Source organism: Alligator sinensis, unplaced genomic scaffold, assembly GCF_000455745.1.
Source record: "Alligator sinensis unplaced genomic scaffold, ASM45574v1 scaffold955_1, whole genome shotgun sequence".
In the NCBI taxonomy this organism is placed as follows: Eukaryota; Metazoa; Chordata; order Crocodylia; family Alligatoridae; genus Alligator; species Alligator sinensis.
This window is the reverse complement of record NW_005842791.1, coordinates 556578-575805: the sequence shown is the minus strand read 5'-3', so window position 1 is coordinate 575805 and position 19228 is coordinate 556578. Positions and strand designations below refer to the sequence as shown.

The 19228-nt window shown below is 60.9% G+C and overlaps 3 protein-coding genes across 8 annotated transcripts in view; 1 reads left to right on the top strand and 2 right to left on the bottom strand.

Annotated features, from left to right (window-relative positions):
* Positions 1-1082, bottom strand: part of HNRNPC (heterogeneous nuclear ribonucleoprotein C (C1/C2)) — a 7737-nt gene extending 6655 nt beyond the window's left edge. For 2 of the 5 annotated variants that reach the window (XM_006035004.3, XM_025191160.1), the window contains exon 1: positions 933-1079. The gene's annotated coding sequence lies outside the window, so the exon portion shown is untranslated. Of the gene's footprint in view, positions 1-932 lie in introns of all 5 variants that reach the window. The other 3 variants (XM_014525372.2, XM_025191162.1, XM_025191159.1) reach the window with 3 other exon arrangements.
* Positions 1083-2478: 1396 nt separating this feature from the next.
* On the bottom strand, positions 2479-12067 carry LOC102368313 (probable G-protein coupled receptor 132). Of its 2 annotated transcripts, none has more exons than XM_025191168.1 (3): positions 12009-12067; positions 5518-5644; positions 2479-3577 (listed from the first exon to the last, which is right to left on the bottom strand). In XM_025191168.1, exon 3 carries the CDS (start codon positions 3394-3396, stop codon positions 2479-2481), a length of 918 nt encoding a protein of 305 aa, XP_025046953.1. In that variant the 5' UTR covers positions 3397-3577; positions 5518-5644; positions 12009-12067. The 2 variants fall into 2 exon arrangements, with proteins under 2 accessions (XP_025046953.1, XP_006035104.2); XM_006035042.2 differs by lacking the exon at positions 12009-12067 and adding an exon at positions 11684-11876.
* RPGRIP1 (RPGR interacting protein 1) lies at positions 8062-19135 on the top strand. Its single transcript, XM_025191146.1, has 23 exons — positions 8062-8176; positions 8436-8492; positions 8777-8909; positions 10640-10947; positions 11106-11205; positions 12199-12297; positions 12425-12530; positions 12801-12824; positions 12981-13127; positions 13344-13417; positions 13781-13893; positions 14388-14533; positions 14845-14962; positions 15172-15615; positions 15738-15913; positions 16079-16418; positions 16519-16703; positions 16813-17025; positions 17144-17348; positions 17563-17666; positions 17801-17987; positions 18272-18356; positions 18957-19135. The coding sequence occupies exons 1-23, from the start codon at positions 8062-8064 to the stop codon at positions 19099-19101; spliced, it is 3624 nt and encodes a 1207-aa protein (XP_025046931.1). The 3' UTR covers positions 19102-19135.
* The last annotated feature ends 93 nt before the right edge of the window (positions 19136-19228 follow it).

Sequence of the window (19228 nt, the reverse complement as noted above, 5' to 3'; positions counted from 1 at the left end):
GGGTGCATCGTGCTCATGCACATCCCTGCAGGCGGGGGGGGAAATGTCATGCGAGCCTATCCTGACGGAGGATCCTTGGAGCTCAAGCTGCCCTGAAGGTGCGGGGGTACGCGTCCTGCTCCAGCCAAGGACGCGATGCAATGCTGACGCCTCCCCGGAGGCACCGGCATTACCTACGGCGGGGAACAGGGGGCGAGGCAAGGCTAGGGGGCCTATTCCTGGCGGAAGGGGGGAGGGGGAAAAGTGAGGCCCACAGGGGCCAGATCCCGACCGTGCCCTCTGGCTGCAGGGATCCGCATGCAGGGCCGAGGCGCAGGCAGAGAGCGGCAGGCCGAGACACGAGCCCCTTCTTCCTGCCCACTCGAGGCTCTGCTCCAGCTGCCGCCCACCAGGCCGCGTGCCCCTGCAGCACAGGCCCCGGGAGCCAGACCCCCACCTGGCCCAGACCCCTGCCGCGTGGCGGGGGAGGTGGGGATGGAGATGAAGGCGCCAGCCCCCCCTGCGCGCCCATTGGTCTGTCCCAAAGAAGCGGGAAACCGGGCTCTGCAGGCCGCACCATTGTCCCCCCCCGGGGGGGGGCGGCTTCCTCGTTTTCCCATTGGTCAGCCCGCGCCCGGCCGCCCCTCAGCGATATCATCCCCTCCCCCCGCCATGGTGGTCTCTCCCGCCTGAGCCGTACCATTCCTCTCCCCGGCTCCCCCCTGGCCCCGTGACGGTCTCGCCCAGGAGAACAGGCTGTGGTGCCTGGACTGCACCATAGTAGGCCGGGGGAGGGGCGGGATTCTCCCGCGCTCCCGGCCGGGCAGAGCCGCGCCGGGGGGGGGGTCCGCTACCCCCAAATGGCGCGGGGAGGCGGAGCACACCGCGGGGGGGCGGCCCCACGCTGTCCCGGCTCAGCCTTGCGTACAGCGGCGCAGCAACGACAGACTCACCGCTAGGCCCCGCTCGGACTTCGAGTCGCTCGCGCTCCCGCCGCGGCCTCCTGGCTCCGGGCTGCTCACAAAATGGCGCCCACGCCGCCCTCTGCACCGCTCAGCCCGGACTAATCCGAGTCCACCCCGTTCCCGCCCCCATTGGAAGAGGGGGAACAGCCTTATTCACTGTCATTGGCTGGCATGGAAGTCAATCCTGCTACTGGCCAATGAGAGAGGAAGCTCTGAGGGGTGGGAAACGGCGGGTTCGACCCCCCTGCCTCGGCGGAGTGGGAGCGTAAGCAACCACTGGCTGCTGCTCCCATCGCTCCACGCCCGCAGCCCAACACTCTCCTCTGCTTGGTTAAACTCACTGTCAGTCCACGCCGCAGTCCTTTCTCATTGGGTGAACGGCACATTCGAGTCCGCCCCTGCCTCATGTCTCTCTGTGATTGGTCATTACGCCTTATACGGGCCCACCTCTCTGCATCGGTCCACCCTGAATGGCTGGAACTTCTGTCACTCCCCGGTACTTTTAGCTCTTATAGGCTATAGTCGAGGAGGCGGGATCAACAGGGAAAGACTCGCGGGAAAAGCCTCAGGGAGCGGGGCGGAGCTTGTGACTGGCAGCCAGGACCTTGGCATGGGCGCTTTTCTATTGGTCCCGGTGGGGGATGACGTAAGGCTCCCGTCTTCCCCTCCCACACTCCCCTTGTCAGAGGCCGGCGCAGGCTGTCGAGCAAGGCGCGTTCGGTGGGAGGGAGAGGGCTGGCGCGGATTGGTCACGTCTCCGCCAATCGCTGCTGGGCGCTGCCTTTCCCGAACGCTCATTGGCCAGTTTGAAATCATTGATAACCTTGCCAGAGGGGGTGGGGCGAGAGAGGGGGCTGCGAGTGAACTGGGTCTGCCCAGGGGTGTCCCTCCCCCTTGCAGCCTCCCGCGCTTAGGGCGCTTCTCCACGTTCATTAATGCGCTTTTTGCTAATGTGCATTAAATCTAGCACCTTCACTGAGAGGTACTGGAACAGGCACATTCTGTAGTCTATACACAGGTCTGAGCTGGCATCCATCCAACCCTACTCCAATGCGGTCGAAATTCAGACCGCTGTCCCACGCCCCGCCCCCAAGTCTTTCAGAAGCAGAAGCTGTTCACACCGCTTCTAGTTCCAGTTTTTATTACAGTGATGCTGTGGCCAGGCTGCCTGGCTCTGCTGAGAGGCACAGCGCTGCTCTTTGCTCAGGAGGTAGCTGCTGGAAGTAGCATGGCTACATGCGTGTGCCACTGCAGCAGAACTAATTAGCATAGCCATGTCCGGGTGTCACCAGGGGGACGAGTGGACTAGCTGGAGCAAAGCCATGGCCCCCTCTCCCCTGAAGCAGCCAAGCTGCAGGCAGCACTGGTCTTTCCCCCTCAGCAGATGCAAGGGGACGCTGCCTGGGGCCACTCACCCCCAAATTGGGGTGGATCAGGTAGTCATCACATATGCCCAGACACAGCCCTGCCACTCAGGACTGTCCACGCACCTCTGCCCCTGCCAAGGAGGATGGTGGCATTGGGTCTGTCCTTGTTACGACGCTGATCTCAAGACCATGTTTCTGAAGCAGGTCCTGAGCTCTGCCCTCCCCTCTTCGAGGAGCAGGATGTAGAGAAGGGGATCTGTGATGTTGCCCAATGTGGCAAGGCTCTTTGCCACCTGGCTGTAGGTGAAAAACTTCTCTTCCAGAGGACATATGTCAAGGTCTGGTGACTTCATCAGGTGCTTCAACAAGAAAATCACCTGATAAGGGAGGAAGAGCAGGAAGAAGGAGATGATGATGAGGGACATAAACCAGCACATGTGCTGCTTCTTCTCCTGCTCCAGGAATGACACCTGTCTAATCTTGCACAGGACCTGGATGTTGCAGAAACCCATGAAGAAGCAGGGTAGGAGGAAGGAGATGCCCAAGACAAACCATCGGAAATGGATGTACTCTGTGGCTTGTGGGTAGCAGTCATAGCAGTGGTTTGACCCCAGGTTCTGCAGCCAGTTGCCCAAGGAGCAGAGGCCAATGACCATCAGCCACGTGGCTGCGCTGACCTTGGCGGCACTGCGCATTGTCTGCAGCCCGTGGAAGTGCAGGGGGTGGACCAGGCCGAGATAGCGCTCTGCAGCAATGAGGCACAGGAAACCATTCTTGGCGTAGAAGTTTGTGAGGAAGATCAGGTGGACCACCTTGCAACTGATCTCCCCCAGGTCCCAGCGGTGATCCTGATGGCTGTAGTAGATCCAGAAGGGCAGTGTCAAGGTCTGCAGTAGGTCAGCCACCACCAGGTTCATCACAAAGACTGAAAGGACCACAGCCTTTTTGATCTGGGACACCAGGACCCAGAATGCCAGGAAGTTCAGAGGCAAGCCAGTCCCTATTACCACGGAGTAGATGGGAATGAGGAAGTACTTGGTGGTGTTAAAAGCCATGGGGCAAGAACAGTTGTCGGCGGTGTTCATGATGTACTCTCTGCCCTAGCAGAGGATGGGGTGTCTGCCAAGAGCCTTAGTCCCTGTCCCACAGGAAGGAGGGCCTCGAGCTCTGCTCCTGAAGATCGCCTCACCTGCTTCTCCAAGGGAGCTGCCTCGCCGAGAGAGCACAGTCACTTTATGCACTCCCAAACCCCATTCCTCAAGGGATCTACAAAAGGCACAGAAAATCTGGATACGGTAGGGTTGGGGGCACATGCAGACCACACAACTCCCCCCACTCACCCGCTCTTTATCAGGCTGAGTGGTCAGGATTTCATAGCCTGCACACTGGGATCTGGTCCTCTGCAACAAATGCCGTAGCCAAGCTGGGCTGCCTGATCAGATCTGCAATGACTTGCTGTTTTTTTTCTTTCCTTTTATTTTTCATTCTAAAAAGCAAGGAAATCCCTGCAAACCTCAGCAAACCAAGCAGAAATTAAAGGCACAAAGGTCGGGACTGGCGGAGGGCTTTCCCGCTCTGGCCGAGTGACCTCCCTAGAGCATCTCACAGCTGGGGAAGGAAGAAGAGCCCTTGCTTTGTCTGCATCTCTGCTGAACACTAAGTAAAGGTGGCTTCAGCTGAGGCAGAGCAAAGCGGGTCACTCACAGCAGCGGAAGCGAGATTTCTAGACAGCCCCCTGCACCACAGCACGAGCAAGGCTACTCATAGGGAAACTGCCATTTTGCTTTGGCTTTGGGTGCAACACTGCAAACGTGGGAACCCAGCCCCATGCTGCCCCTGACCCGTCTTGATTTCCATTCACTCAGTCGAATGCAGCCAGCGGCTCAGTTTCTGAGCTCACGACTTTGGTTTGTTCACTAGCATTACCTAGGATCCATTCAGCCCTGTGTGCCCTAGCACTGAAATAGCAACAGTGGCTGGCCTTCCTAGCATAAACCCTGTTTTGCACCACAGACACCTTATCCTGGGTGGGACTGCTGCGATAGCTCACGGACAAGTGATAGTAAGCAGAAATATAGAAGAGTGTGAAAGGGCTGCAGGGCCCTGCATTTTTACAGGCAGGTGGTAAACAGACCATTGGAAGTTTGAGATGGAAAAAACCCACAAGGGAAAGACGTGTTTTAGGGGCAATGCAGGGAGAGCAGCTGTCAAGGCTAGTCTTCAACAACAGCTTGAGCCCCTGGGCTTTGCTCGCATCTTCCTTCAGGAACTTTGGCAGAAATGCAGCTGTTGCATTCACGTTCCCGGGGCACTGCGGTTCCATCTGTCTCCCAGTCCCAAGTCACAGATCACCACTTCCCATCATTTGCTGCCATGGCAGAGCTGTAACATGCCTGCCTTCTTTTGGACCCGACGCTGTCTTGCAGCGCTGCCAACATAGCTGGCTCTCCGCCTCCTTCTGTCTGATTTTCCTTCTGCCTTGTCCTGATAGTACAAGCACTAGGCATGTTCTAGAGGTCTGCTCTAGCTGAAGCTATTAAAACAAGGTTATCTACATATATAAGGTACATTTATGTAAATCCCATTAATGCCTGGGCCCTGCGCTGGAATTTTTGGAGCACGGTTCTATTATGCTTTCCGTGTCTGCATTAAGTAATGAAAGTGTAAGGATGCAGACCTCGCTCACCCCGTTCTCCATGTTGCCATGCCTATCTGTTGCATGGTTTATTCCCCTTTTGCTTATTTCCCCATCAGCTGGAGGCCCCAGGAGTCAGCATCATAGAGTTTGGGCAAAATTTGTCAGACTGGATCATGCCAAAAACCTTCTCAAAATCAAGCAAAACACAGATACTTAAGACAAGGCAGCGTGTTTCTGAGCTGTGCTGGGGAAATCAAGCAGGGTCCTGCTGGCTTCCCTGGGAGCTCAGGGGAGGAGAGGGGAAAGGAAGCATAGTACTTAGGGTCGGAAGGGACTTAAATACATCATCAGGTCGGACCCCCGCTGTCACAAACTTCTATGCCAAGAACGGCTTCCTGTGCCTCATTGCTGCAGAGCGCTATCGCAGCCTGGTCCACCCCCTGCACTTCCATGGGCTGCAGACAATTGCGGTGCTGCCAAGGTCAGCACGGCCACGTGGGTGATGGTCATTGGCCTCTGCTCCTTGGGCAAATGGGGGTAAGGACAGAGAGCCCCATAAAGCACTTACCTTGAGATCCTGCTGCTGCTTTGGTGTGTGGTGACAGCTCGGCGCTGCGCTCTGGCTCCAAGCTGGTGTCTCTCAGTGGTTTCAAACACGTACGGTTGTGGTTCAGTTACGTGACACTGAGAGATCTCTGCAGACAGCCGCGATGTGGTAAGCAGGAGAAAGCACACAGGGAAAGAGCACATATAAGGTGGGAACCGAGAACTTCGCACCAGAGCCTGCCCTTTTCACACGGAAGAGCAGAAAAGGGGAAGGCGTGAGTGAGGGACAAGTGCCACCATGCATGTCCTCCCCATGACATGGGGGTCCCACCACTGGGCAGGTTGAGGTGTCCCTTGGCCAGCCGAGGTGCCCCAGGGAAGGAGTGAGGAATCCTCCAAGACTCTGGGTCAAGGAATGGGGTTTCCCTTCCCCAGGACATCAGCCCAGCGGTGCCCCAGGTCAGTCAAGTCGTTTCCAGGACGAAGCTTTCCAGTGCTTTGCCTGCATAACAAGCTGGGTTGGTCGTAGCATGATGTCCTGGGGGCCGGGAATCTCAAACTGAGTCAAGCCTCATGGACAGGTCAGCAGAGGAGCTAGGGGCTGCCCTGTTTGTCCTGGCCCAGCTGGGACTCCCGCAGAGGAGCCAGGAGGGACAGCGATGGCCAAGCAGGACCGTCCTCCAGCCCCCTGCTCTCCTCTTCCCACCACCACTGCATCTCTAGGGGGTTTGGGACGTGGTCTCAGCGGCTGGTAACAGAGGCAGACAAAGCCTCCCGGGGCCGGGGGGGTAGATTTATGACCCCAGAGATGCTGATTCTTGTCCCCTTTCCCCCTCTGCAGCAGAAGGATTGGGATCACTGTGACAGCCGGTGAGGGGACTCCTGTTTTTAGGACCTGGGCTGGGAGGTCAGGACTGGCTCTCACAGCGGGGTGTAACAGAGGCAGTCTGCAAGGGAGGGGGGTGCATTGCCCAGCCACAAAACACGGGGTGACCTTTGCAGACAGGCTGCTTTTGAGCAAGTGCTGCTCTGCTCCTGACCACAAAGAGAACTTATAACAGTGATGGGATGAGAAAGACATGCTCACGTGCCCTGAGTACACGCTGCCCAAGCCCCCTGGCCCCCGTGCACACACGTGCACATGCTGGGGCCCCCGAGACACCCAGCTGCTTTGTTCCTCTTCTCCTTGGCCAGACTCTTCCCGCGCTCTTCTCTGCTGAGAGAGATTAATGGGACCTGGAGCAGAGCTCCCAGCCTAACAGAGCCCCACTCCAAAGGGGCTTCTTGGCATCACCGAGGAGCCCTGCCCTATCCCAGGCTAGCTTCACCCCCTGTCCCCTTCATCTCCATGCTGCTTCAGCTCTCCTGGGTCTCCAGGCTCATCTGTCCCCAGCAAAGCACCCATCCCACCCAACTCAGGGCTCACACTCTCACAGCAGCCTCATCATACAGTTGACCAACCCCACCTCAGATCACAAGGATTTGGCCCATCTGACCTCAGACTGCCCAAGGTGGTGACACCTATTCCTCCATCACCCCCATGCTCCCTCCTTGCAGCCTAATCAGCTTATGCGGTGCCAGATTACAGAGGATTGTCTGCCTCCTTCCCAAGAGGGAGGCAGGAGGAGTGTGTTGGGGCAGTGTGCTGGGGCAGAGGGATGGAGCCAGGAGTAGCGTGAGGGGCCAGGACCTTGTACAGACCCCACGCAGGCCATGAGTGGGGCCACAACACCTGGGCATCGTGCAAAAGGCTCAGCCTAGGGCACAAGGAGACAGCCCCGATTCTAGGCATCATGTGTACAAGCACCCAGAGCCCAGTTGTCTGGGGAGACATGTCCCTGGCCCTGCTGCCCCTCACACGGAGACCTCTCAGGGGGGGTCAGGGAGGGAGTGCAGGGCAGCAGGTGCTGCAGGGCAGAGCGGGGAACAGGCACAAACAGCCCACCCCAAAGGAGTAGAGAGAAGACAAGTCTACAGCACACGGTGGGCTGGGAGAGTCAGGGCCAGGGGGCTGCCCTGCCCTTGTTCAGTGTCAGCCAGGAAAATTATCCACCGAGCAACGCAGTGGCTGCAGGGATCCTAGGACCGGGGCTCAGTGAAGAGGGATTTTGGGGGAGCTAGGGGTGCAAAGGAGTTGGCTGCTCAGTCCAGCTCACAGCAGCTCTGTCTCCCCTGGGGGCATCTTGCTGCTGTGCCCGTCGTCGCCCCTTCCACGTGGGGCCCGGGCCCCAGGGCAGGGACTTGGGCCACTGACAGATGGCAGCAGATTAGCAGGGCAGAAAATCCCCCGTCCTTCCGGCGGGGCAGGCAGCAAGGGCTCGGGCAGTGACACAGCACCGGGCAGCTGGGGTGGAGGCTATGGTGAGACAGGCTGGAGGCAGACACCCAGGGGGAATCCCGGGACAGGGGCACGTCTCCTGGTGCCCAGGTGGGGATGCAGCAGGCAGGAGTCTGTTCCCACCGGTCCCCTCAAGGCCTGGTGGAAGGCAGGGTCCCCCCCCAGCTGCCCCTCCCCAGCCAGGCACCGGGGCTGGGATCTCGCTGAAGGCCCACAGGTAAGCGCGGCATGTGCCCTCCCTCCCAGGCCCAGCCCCCCATGGCCCTACTTCTGCTGGACGAGACGGCCGGGGACCTGCCTGTCAGAGACACAGACCAGCCCTTGGTGATTGCAGCAATACAAGGTCAGGATGGCATCCCTTGGACAACGTAGGGCTGAGACCCCAGGTCCCTCGCTGCTCTGCGCTGCGGTCTCCGAGCCACCTCCCCAACAGCACAGGGACCACGCGGGGACATCACAGCCACAACACCCCAGGCCCCTCCATGCCTCTCCTTGCCCCTTATTCCCCCAGCTCAGGCTTGCCCTCTGCTGCCTCTGGGCACCCACGACACAGCACTGGTTTAATGCCACGCCGGGGGTCCTCCCTGCTTTTGTCTCCCCAGATGTGTCAGCTGCTGCTCCCCCAGCAAAGGCTCAGGCGCTGCGGACCTGGCTGAGAGGTGAGCATGAACCGGTCCCAGGTGCAGAGCAGGGTGGTTATGGGGGCAAGGATCCCTGCCTGCATGCAGCAGACATACCTGTGTGGCACAGGGCAGCCCCTTGCCTGCAGCTGGGCACCAGCAGGGCACACCTTCTCCTCCCACACCCCTGCTGCCTCCTGCCACAGTCCCCTTCCAGCCATTAGCCTCCCAGCACGGTCTCCTTCCCATGGGCAGCATCTGGGGCCCAGGCTCCCTTCCCACTGGTCCCAAGAGGGGCCCTCACGCCCTGCCCCTGGTTTCAGAGCCAGCCATGCCGGCGCGGCAGCACTTAAGCCGGGTGAGTCGGGAGGAGCTGGAGGACAGGTTCCTGCGGCTGCATGACCAGAACCTGCTGCTCAAGGAGTTTGCCTGCAAGCAGCAGGACAGGATCAAGAGGTATGAGTAGAGCCCTCGAAGCACTCCCCACTTTCCTCATAGTTTCATAGTAGCTCGGGTCAGGAGGGACCTGAACAGACCATCTAGCCTGACCCCCTAATGCTGGGTTCACAAGACCCCAGACAGGTGATCATCTAACCTCTTTTTGAATTTACCCAAGGTAGGGGCAAAGACCACTTCTCTAGGAAGTTGGTTCCAGATTCTGGCCACCCAAACTGTAAAATATTGCCCTCTGTTCTCTAACCTAAACCTATTCTCCATCAGCTTATTACCATTGTTCCTCATCACCCCAGGTGGTGCTGGGGAGAATAGGGATCTTCCTATTTGCTGATGATCTCCCCTGATGAGTTTGTAGGCAGCCACCAGGTTCCCCCTCAGCCTCCTCTTGCCAAGGCTGAACAGATTCAGGTCCCTCAGTCTCTCCTCGTAGGGCCTTTCCTGCTGCCCTCTCACCAAGCGGGTGGCCCTCCTCTGAATTCTCTCCAGGCTGGCCACATCCTTTTTAAAGTGCGGTGCCCAGTACTGGACACAGTACTCCAATTGTGGCCTGATCAATGTCGCATAGAGGGGAAGTATCACCTCTCTGGACCAACCTGTGATACATCTTTGGATGCATGACAAGGTATGGTTGGCCTTGCTGGCTGCGGTCTGGCATTGACAGCTCATGTTCATCTTGGAGTCAATAATGACTCCAAGATCCCTTTCTGCTTCTGTGCTTTCAAGAGGGGAACTCCCCAGCCTGTATGTATGCTGTGGATTCCTTCTCCCCAGGTGCAGCACCCTGCATTTGTCTATGTTGAACCCCATCCTATTCTCCTCTGCCCACTTTTGTTGTCTGTCTAAACCTAGTTGCAGCCTCTCTCTCCCTTCAAGTGTGTCCACCTCGCCCCACATCTTAGTGTCATGAGCAAACTTGAACAGCGTGCTTTCCACCCCCTCGTCCAAGTCACTGATGAAGATGTTAAACAGTGCGGGCCCGAGGACTGAGCCCTCAGGTACCCCAGTGCTCACATCTCGCCAGGTTGAGTACGACCCATCCACCACTACTCTCTGGGTGTGCCCCATCAGCCAATTTTTTACCCATCCAACTGTGCAGGCATCAGTGCCACAGTCGCTTAATTTATTGATGAGGATGGGGTGAGAGACAGTGTCAAAGGCCTTCTTAAAGTCTAGAGAGACTACATCCACGGCGACACCATCATCCAAGGATTTAGTTCCTTGGTCATAAAAAGCAACCAAGTTCATCAGGCAGGACCTGCCTTTGATGAACCCATGCTGATTGCCCCTGAGCATGATCTCCCCAGCTGGTCCCCCACAGATGTGCTCCTTGATGATTCTCTCCAAGATCTTCCTGAGGACCGAGGTGAGGCTTACGGGCCTATAGTTACATGGGTCCTCCCTCTTCCCTTTCTTGAAAATTGGGACCACATTAGCCAGTTTCCAATCCCCCGGCACCTGGCTAGATGACCACAAATGCTCATACAGCCGGGCCAAAGGCTCCGCGATGACCCCTGCCAGCTCCCTCAACACCCTTGGGTGGAGGGCATCTGGACATGCAGATTTAAAAATGTCCAGCCCTTCCAGAAGATCCCTCCCTCCCTGGGGAGTGCTCAGGCACTCCTTCTCTCTGCTGGGACTGGCAGGTGATAGGTAAGCAGGGCAGGGGTGTAGGCCTGTTTGGACTGGGAGCTAGGCATGGGTGCAGGTTCCCACTGCCCCATTCACCCCAGGCTTGGTGCCAGGCTGATGAGGCTCACGCAGGAGCACCGGCGGGCAGCACGCCAGCTGGGGCCGTCAGCCCATCGGGCCAGCCGGGACCTGGAGCTCGAGGAGGCCTTGGAGGAGCTGCAGGCGCGGGTGCGGGAGCTGGAGCACCGCAACGAGGGGCTGCGGGGCCGCCTGCTCGCCTACAAGCAGCAGCTGCAGCTCGGGGCTTGCAAGCACCATGGCCTCTACGGCCACATCCCAGCTCGGGTGGACACGGGGCTGCGGCGGGCACACACAGCCAGCGGGAGGGGGCCTGAGCGGCAGCGCAGAGGTAAGGGGCCAGCAAATGGCTGCTGCACCCTGAGATCCTGTTGTGGGGTGGGGGAGATCCATGACCTGGTCTCTGTAAGGAAAGGACTGGGTGCTGGGGGCAGGGGGAGGCCATGAATGCATAGCCCCATCCCCATCACCTCTCCTTCCTGACTGCAGGTGTGCGCATGCAGGGTCCAGAGGCCAGACACACACACACGGCGCCTCCGCAGTACAGAGACCACAGCAAAGAGGAACCTGGAGCTGCGCTGGATAGCCTGTGAGTCCCTCTGCCCGCTCTCCCAGGTGTCCCAATTGCACCCTGAGAAGCCCTGGGTCCTCTGTGGGCTCTGAGCTGCTTCGTGCTCCCCATCAGGTGCTTCTAGCCCAGGAAAATTGCCTTATGCCCCTGGCCCAGCTCCGCTGGTCTCTAGCCCGGGGCTGAGGGAGGTCCCATGTACCCACATGGCTTGGCTGTGTCTTCCCCCAGCTGTGCCTGGGGTCCCACTGGACCCACAGCCTGCTGGGCTGTGCGGGGGACAGGCACCCCCCGCACAACAGAGCTCTGCCTCTGACCTGCCCCCACCCATGCCAGGTGAAGCCAAAACACCCCAGCCCTCTGCCTGCTGCCATGGCCCTATTCCTTGCCTCCAGCTGCCCAGCACCCTCATGCTCTGCGCACCCTCCAGTCCGGGTCTGAGCTGCCAGCGCTTTTTACGGGGTAGCATGAGGCACAGATAGAAGATGCACACACTTACCTGCTCATGCTGCTGCCTTGAGATCCCTTGGCAGCATCTGATGGCTGCACGTGGTCTCTCCAGATGGATGTGGCCCCTTTGGCACCCCAGGCTGCAGGGCAGATAAACCTCTCCGCCTGCTGCTGCTGCCACTGATGTCCACCTCACCCTGGAACCGCCTCTGCCCCAGGCCTGCTGGCTCGGTTCCCTTGTCCCTGACACCTTTGCTCTGAGCTTTGCTGCTGGGAAATGTCACCCTCCAACCCTCCTCCCTGCAGACCGATAAAAGAAACCACTTCCTCCTCCTCCACGGGCCAGCTGTAGGACAGCAGGCCAGGCAACCCACCTCCGCTTTGCCTAGGCAATGAAGTACGTGCCCGAGGCCTCGTCCACAGCAGCAGAGACATCCTGTTCTGTAGTGACACGTGTGTGTCATGTGGCCAGCATCTCCTTTGCGGGAAGGGCAGGATTGCCCTGGGCTCCCTTGTCCCTGTGACCCCCCGTCTGTGCTCTGACCTGACTCCTGCTCCCCACAGCACCCGCGGTCTGGGGCTGGAGGAGCTGGCCTCTGAGTCCCCACTCCGGGGTGAGATGGAGCCGTCTTGGCAGAGCCGCTGGCAGGCCTCAGAGTGCAGGTACGGCCCCGAATGTGCATGGTGCAATGCCTATGGGAGGAAGCTGCTCAGTCAGGCCCCGTGAGGGACGCTGGGAGCTTGCGGGGGGAGGCTGGGAGTGGTGGGACGATGCCCCTGTGCCCCTCAGAGTTGCCATCCGTGGGAACGTGGAGCTGATCCGCCTGCAGCGGCTCCTGCAGGAGCGTGACATGGAGCTGGCCGTGACCACGGCCCGATGCACTGAGCTGCAGCAGGTGCGTGACCCCCTCCGAATCCCGGGGTGGGTGGGAGAGACCTCTGCAGAGCCCAACTCCTTGGGAACCTAGAGCGCCAGCCCATGCCTGCCCCCCATTGCCACCCCTGCGGGAGTGACTAGAAGCAATGGGGTGGGTGCAGCTGGCTGTGGCGCTGGGGCAGGATAGCTCCAAGCACTGCAAAGCTTGTCTAGCCCAGGCTTCATCAGGGCTTGGCTGGGAACACCCTGCCTGGCCACGCTGACTGTGCTCCATGGTTTCCCTTGCCAGACCTACGAGAGCCAGCTCCAGCAGGTGAGTACCGGGCAAGCCAGACACACCGCCTTGGCCAAGATGGGCCCCACTGTGACCCACTTGGGCTCTGCCCTGTTCATCCCTCCCCTCCATGCCCAGCCTGGAGAGCATGGACCCTGCTCTGCCACTTAGGCCAACTTCTCCCTCCCTGACTAGAGGCAGGAGGTTCTAGGAGCTGCCAGCAGCGCATTGCTGGCCCAGGCAGAAGAGCTCAGCACCCAGCTGAAGGGGCAGACGCAGAGAGCGGCAGCCTTGGAGAGCCGGTTGGAGGGTGTCCCGGCCCTGCACCGGGCTCTGGAGGAGGTAAGGGCACCATGGAAGGGGGCAGCACAGCCAGCCTTGGTGTGTGGGGCACCCTACCTCCCTGGCAGCCCTTGCCCTGCCTCCCCTCTTTGACTGCGGGGGGTTTCTCGGGGTCAGGGAGCAGAGGGGAGCGAGTCCCTTCCCAAGGAGAGAGCACTTGGCACTTGACCCCCACTACATGGATTGAGCATGGGTGGTTGATCTTCACTCCCACAGCTGCAGGAGCGAGTCAGGGATCTGGAGAAGGAGCGGGACTTGCTGAAGGAGGCCCATGACAACCTGCTGGCAAGGTGAAGCCATGTGCGGGCACTTGGAAAGGGGTCTCAGCCCCTGGCAGCTGTACTCTCCATGGGGGCCAGATCCCAGAGTCAAGTTACACTAGCCCTCCCACTCCAAGACCCTACCTGACCTCTCTGCAGTCTTGTCCAGGGCAGGGGCAACTATACCTGAAGGCGACAGTTTCTACCCAGTGGCCTGGCACTGGACAACAAGGGGGAGAAAGCCCCCAGAGCCCAACACAGCCCTGGGTCCCTGCCAGGCTGGGCCCCAGTGCAGTGGGGTCCTGGCGGAGAATGCCCTGGCCCTGAGGGTGCCCCTGGCCTTGAGGGCAAGGCTGCAAGGAGGCCTGGCACACACTGCCCCTCACCCCACAGTGCTCTGGACAGCGGGCAGCTGCCTCGGCAGGACACCCCCCAGCTGGAGAAGCAGCTGAGTACGGCTCTGGCGGAGAAGAGGGTGCTGCTGGCGGAGCTGGAGGCAGCACAAGGTGGGCAGGCTGTGGGCATGGAGATGGGGCTGGGGGAGACGGGAGACAGAGCACAGCCCAGGGATTTCCCTTTTTCCCTCCTCCCTGGGACCAGGCCTGGCTCCCCACATTAAGCCTCCTTCACACCCCAGCACAGAGCCAGGTGCTGCAGCAGGACTCCAGCCAGCTGCTCCTGGTGCCTGCGCAGGATGGGGAGCGGCTCCAGGACAAGGCCAGCCAGACCACGGAGCAGGGCCCAGTGCTGCCCCCAGCCCAGGTGGGTGCAATACAGAGAATGGGCAGTACGGCATCAGGTGTGCCCCACCATTTAGAGGGCAAAGGGCAGGACCCTGGGCTCTGTGCAGTGGTCAGGGATAAGGACATAGATAGACCTGGTTGCCTGGAGCCCTGCAGGGGATGTGGGGGAATCAGGCCCCTGGGATGGCAGTGCCCCCCACTCAGGGCATTGTGTCCTTGCTCCCTGCAGCCCCCCAGCCTGGATGGGCCCCTGGCAGGCCTAGGGCAGCAGGACCTGCTTGTCCGGCAGAGCCTGAGCCAGAGGCTTCGTGAGACAGAGGCTGCCCATGCCGAGACCGTGCTAGAGCTGGAGAAGACTCGGGACATGCTGATCCTGCAGCACCGCATCAACCGTGACTACCAGGTGTGGTGCCATCCCTTGGCACATGGGTGATGAGGGATGGGGAGGTGGCAGGGGCTGAGGGAACAGGGCAGGTGCACTAAGCTGGCAGGTCCCTGACCCCTTCTCTCCACCCTGTGCTGGGGTGGGAGAGACGGGAGACCCCGGCATGGCAATGATGTGCCCTGGGACACTGTCATAGGCAAAGAAGGTTGGGGGATCCCAGGGGTGGCAGTGCCCCAAGCCCTGTGCTGCTGTCAGTCCCAAGCTGGGGCTTGAGGCAGGAGGGTACCAGGATGGCAGTGATATACCTTATGCTGCTGCTGCTGCTGCAGGCTGAGCTGGAGGGCACAATGCTGCAGGCAGAGCAGGCGGCACGGGGGTATGAGGAGGAGCAACAGCAACTGGCACGGCTCCTGGACCTGCGCAGCACCCGTCTCCACCAGCTGGAGGGTGAGCCAGCCCAGCACCAACCCCCCCAAAGCCCCCTCCACACCAGCCAGCATCTGGGCGCAGCACCTGGGCTGGGCAGGGCTTGGCAGGGGGCTGCCAGGGAGAGCATGGGGGCAAGTAGCAGGCTGGCAGCCCCTCTGGACAGTGGGAAAGGGGAGGGATTGATCTGGCAGCTCCTCATGCCTCTCCTTCTCCTACCCACCCCTCAGAGCAGCTGAAGGATGTGGCCTATGGGACGCAGCCACTCCCGCCTGCCAGCAACCGGGACAGCGAGGGCGATGGGGCAGGGGTCCGGCTGGGCCGTGGCGAGAGCCTGCTGGAGCTGCATGTGGTGGGGGCATCACTGTCAGGGGCAGCACTGCGGGTACTGGGGGATGCACAGCCCACTACCTTCTGCACCTACGCTGTGTACGACTTTGAGACCCACGCCACGCCGCTGGGCCATGGTGCCCGGCCCCGCTACGGCTTCACCTCCCGCTACGTTCTGCGGGCTGAGCCCCTGCTGCTGCACTATCTGCAGGGCAGCGCTGCCCGCCTTGACCTCCATGTGGCCGTGGGCACTGAGCACCGTGCCTTGGCCACCTGCCACCTGCGCCTGGCCGAGGCCTTGGCCACTACCCAGCGGGTGCATGCCACCGCTGCACTGCAGGGTGAGTCCTGCTCTCTCCTGATTGAGCCAATGCTCTCCCTGCCAGGGGAGCCCCACAACAAAGCCCCTCTCATGTCTGCGTTCCCAAGGCCCAGCTCCGGGCCCCCCACAACTTTCTCCTGCACCTAGGTCCGAGCAGCGAGGACTACGGGCTGCTGCAGCACTGGCTGCGGCTGCGCCCACCCCTGCAGCAGGGCCTGCGGCTGCAGCAGGAACGCACCAAAGCTCTGGGCTACCTGTCAGCCAGTGTGCCCCAGGTGGGGGCACCTTCGTCCAGCTGGCAGCCGTGCAGTGTTGATGGGGTGAGTGCTGAGTGCTGGGACACATGTGCCAGAAGCCCTGCTGTCAGGGCAGAGCAGAACCATGGAGTGCGTGGGACAGGAGATGCCAGTCAGGGGTGCAGCTCCAGCAGGGATGGTGCCATCAAGCCCCTGCCCTGTCCTCACCCTCTCTGCCCTCCCCTCCAGCCGCCGGGCAGAGAGCGGCTGCAGAACGAGCTGCAGGGGTGGGTCAGGGGCTGCCGGGGGCTGAGGAGTCGCTGCCTGGGAGCCCTGCCCAGCCCCTACGCCATGTACCGGTTCTTCACCTTCCCCGACCACGACACGCCCATCGTGCCTGCCAGCCACAGCCCCCACTTCAGCGACCTGCAGCCCTTCCCCGTGCGCCCCACGCCAGAGCTGCACCGCTATTTGCGGCACGAGAACCTCTGGGTGTATGTCTTTGACGATGAGGACCCCCAGCCCGATGCCTACCTGGGCAAGGCGGCCATCCCACTGCTGCCCCTGGCCCGTGGGCACAGCATTACAGGTGGGTGCTGGCCACAGCAGGATCTGCTTCCCTGGCACCTGGCCTGGGCATGCCAGGCTCCTCCCCACACTACTCACTCCTTCCTGCCTCCAACCTGCAGGTGATTTTGTGCTCGTGGACCCATGTGGGCACCCCAATGGCTCCATCAATCTCAGCCTGGAGTGGCAGCACCAGTACCTGTCCCCTGAGGGCATCCTGGCACCAGGAGCTGCGAATCAGGAGCACCCTTGCTGCCAGCCCCGGGAGCAGCTAACAAAGGAGGAAGGGGCTCCGCTGCATGGCCAGGTACAGGAGGGTACCAGACTATAGCAGGGGCACAGGGTCCCAAGGGAGGAGATGGGCAGAGATGTGAGGCTTACATTTGACGTTGCGGTGTCCCAACCCCCCGTTGCAGGGCCTGGGTGCTCCCAGCACTGCCATGCAGCAGCTTGAGCCCCGGCAAAGGAAACTCCGTGTCTCAGCCCCCAAGCCCGATGCATACACCATGAAGCGGCTGAGGCAGGACCAGGGCATGGGGGGCCCTGCCCGGCCCAGTCCAGGTCTGATGCCTGCCAAACATGCCGCACAGGAGAGCAAGGCTGTGGCTGCACAGGAACCCCTGGCCCAGGTGAGAGCCAGGGGCCCTAGGAGCAGGCACTGCAAGCCCAGCCACCCCCTGCGCAACACTCCCTCTGCCCAGCCAGCCCCCATGGTGCCACTTCAATGTGGGGGGGTGGACCTTGCAGCCAGTCCTAGAGCTGGTGGGGCTCATTTCTGTGCAGGCCAAGGAGAGGGAGGCCCAGGCTGGAGAGGTGGCACCAGCGGCACGGCCCAGCAGGGAGGAGGCGACGCAGACGGGCAAGGAGGTCATGAGCAAATCCCCAACCCCATCCCAGCATTCAGAGCTTGAGTCCCCAATGCCAGACACAGCCACCCCCACCAAGGACACCGGTACCTGCCCTCACTTTCCCCTTGCCATAGCCAATGCCCCCCAACCTGGGCCCTGCAGCCCCTGCTGGACTGCTCCCTTCCCCCCCGGCTTGGCCCTGCACACAGGCCAGGGCACAGGGCAGCCACATGCCAGCACAGCTTCCCCACCACCCACAGAGGCTGCGGAGCCTCAAGCAGAGCGGGAGAAACAAGCTAGGGCATCTGTCCCCCACAGCCCCTGCCAATGCCGACCAGGAGCTGGAGAGCAGCAGTGATGCGCCGACCACGGACAGCGACGAGATCGTGGTGGGGGCTGAGCCCCAGAGACCCCTGAAGACGGTAACCACCTCCCACCACTCCCTGTTCAGCTGGGTGCAAGGCCTGGCGGAGCAGGAGGGGCTGGCCAGGCAGGGTGGGGGAGCGGGTAGGGACAAGGAGCCAGGCCCAGCATTCCCATGTGCTGTCCTGCCCAGGCTGCAGCACGGATCCGCATTGAGGTCATCTCACTGAGCCTGTGGCCTGGGCCTGAGGCCATGGCGAGCGGCCAGCGGGTGTACGTGGAGTACCGCTTCCCTGGTGTGCCCCTGGCTGAGACCGAGACCCCCGTGTCCCTGCGCCTGCCCCGCGTCGGAGAGCGGCTCTACTTCCACTTCAGCAAGGGTGAGGGGGCTGGCGCCAGGGTGGTGGGGGGGAACCATCAGTTACTGCCCAATTTACCAGGACAGCTCCATGTCCTCCATGTAGGACATGGCATGTAGCAGCTGGCAAACAGCCCCCACACCCCGGCTCTGGTGTGGCTGCTTCAGCTGCTGCACTGGAGAGAACGGCCCTTGGGGGCTGTGTCAGCCTCAAGGGAAGGAAGGATGTTGGCATCAGCCCCTCTGCACAGTAAGCACCATTCCTGCCCCCTAAGCACTAGTGTCCTTGTGCCTCTTTGCCTGCAGTGATTGACCTGGCCATGGGCCTGGCCAGCGCCCAGCAGGAGACCCTCCAAGCTATGCTGCAGGCAGAGGAACCACAGCAGAGCTGGTGAGTGCTGGGAATACCCCATGTGGCACCCTGTGGCTCCCTGCCCCCAGTCACTCACTCCAAGGGCCTGAGCTCCGCGCCAGAGGGGATGCAACGCTGCCTCTCTCCAAGCTTGTCCAGCTCTTGACGCCAGAACTGGCTGCACTCCCCTACCCGGGATGCAAGGTAGTGGCCCCCAGGTTGCAGCTGGGCTGGCCAGATGCTGACACACACAGCCACAGGGTTTCCCTGGTGCTGGGACCTTTGTGCAGTGCATCCTAGGTCCAGCCTCAAGTTCTGCCCCCAAGGCAGGCAGAACAGTGTGCAACTATTCTGAGGGGAGGCTGAATGTCTCCATCCTCAGCACAGAAACAAGAGGGGTTTGGTACAGACAGGCAGCTCCAGGGACAAGGAGCCATGCAGCCATCCCCATCTTTACTGTGCACACAGGACACCCAGGTAGCACATACACCTTGGGGCAGGACCAGAGCTGGGCTGTGCCAGAGGGAAGCAACCACCCTATATGGCATTCATCATGCTCGTGTCTGCGGCTGTACCCAGAGCACAGCAGGGCAGACTGCATGCCCTGCAGCTCTTGAGGGCACCATGCTCCCGTTGCAGGCTGCAGTTTGTGGTGGTGAGTGAACCCCTGCCCGGGACGGGAGGGGAGTGTGAGGACCTAGGCATCGCCTACGTGGACCTGCGTGAGATTCTGTGGACAGGCAACGATGTGCTGGAGCACAACCTTGATGGTGAGCAACTTTAGCACCCCTTGCCTGTCCCCAGGGCGAGTCCTGCACTACCCCCCCACCCGAGACATGGGGACGTCCCTGGATGAGCACATCCCAACCTCTGCTCTCCTTTCCCCTGGCAGTTTTCAGCTCCCTGGCCCC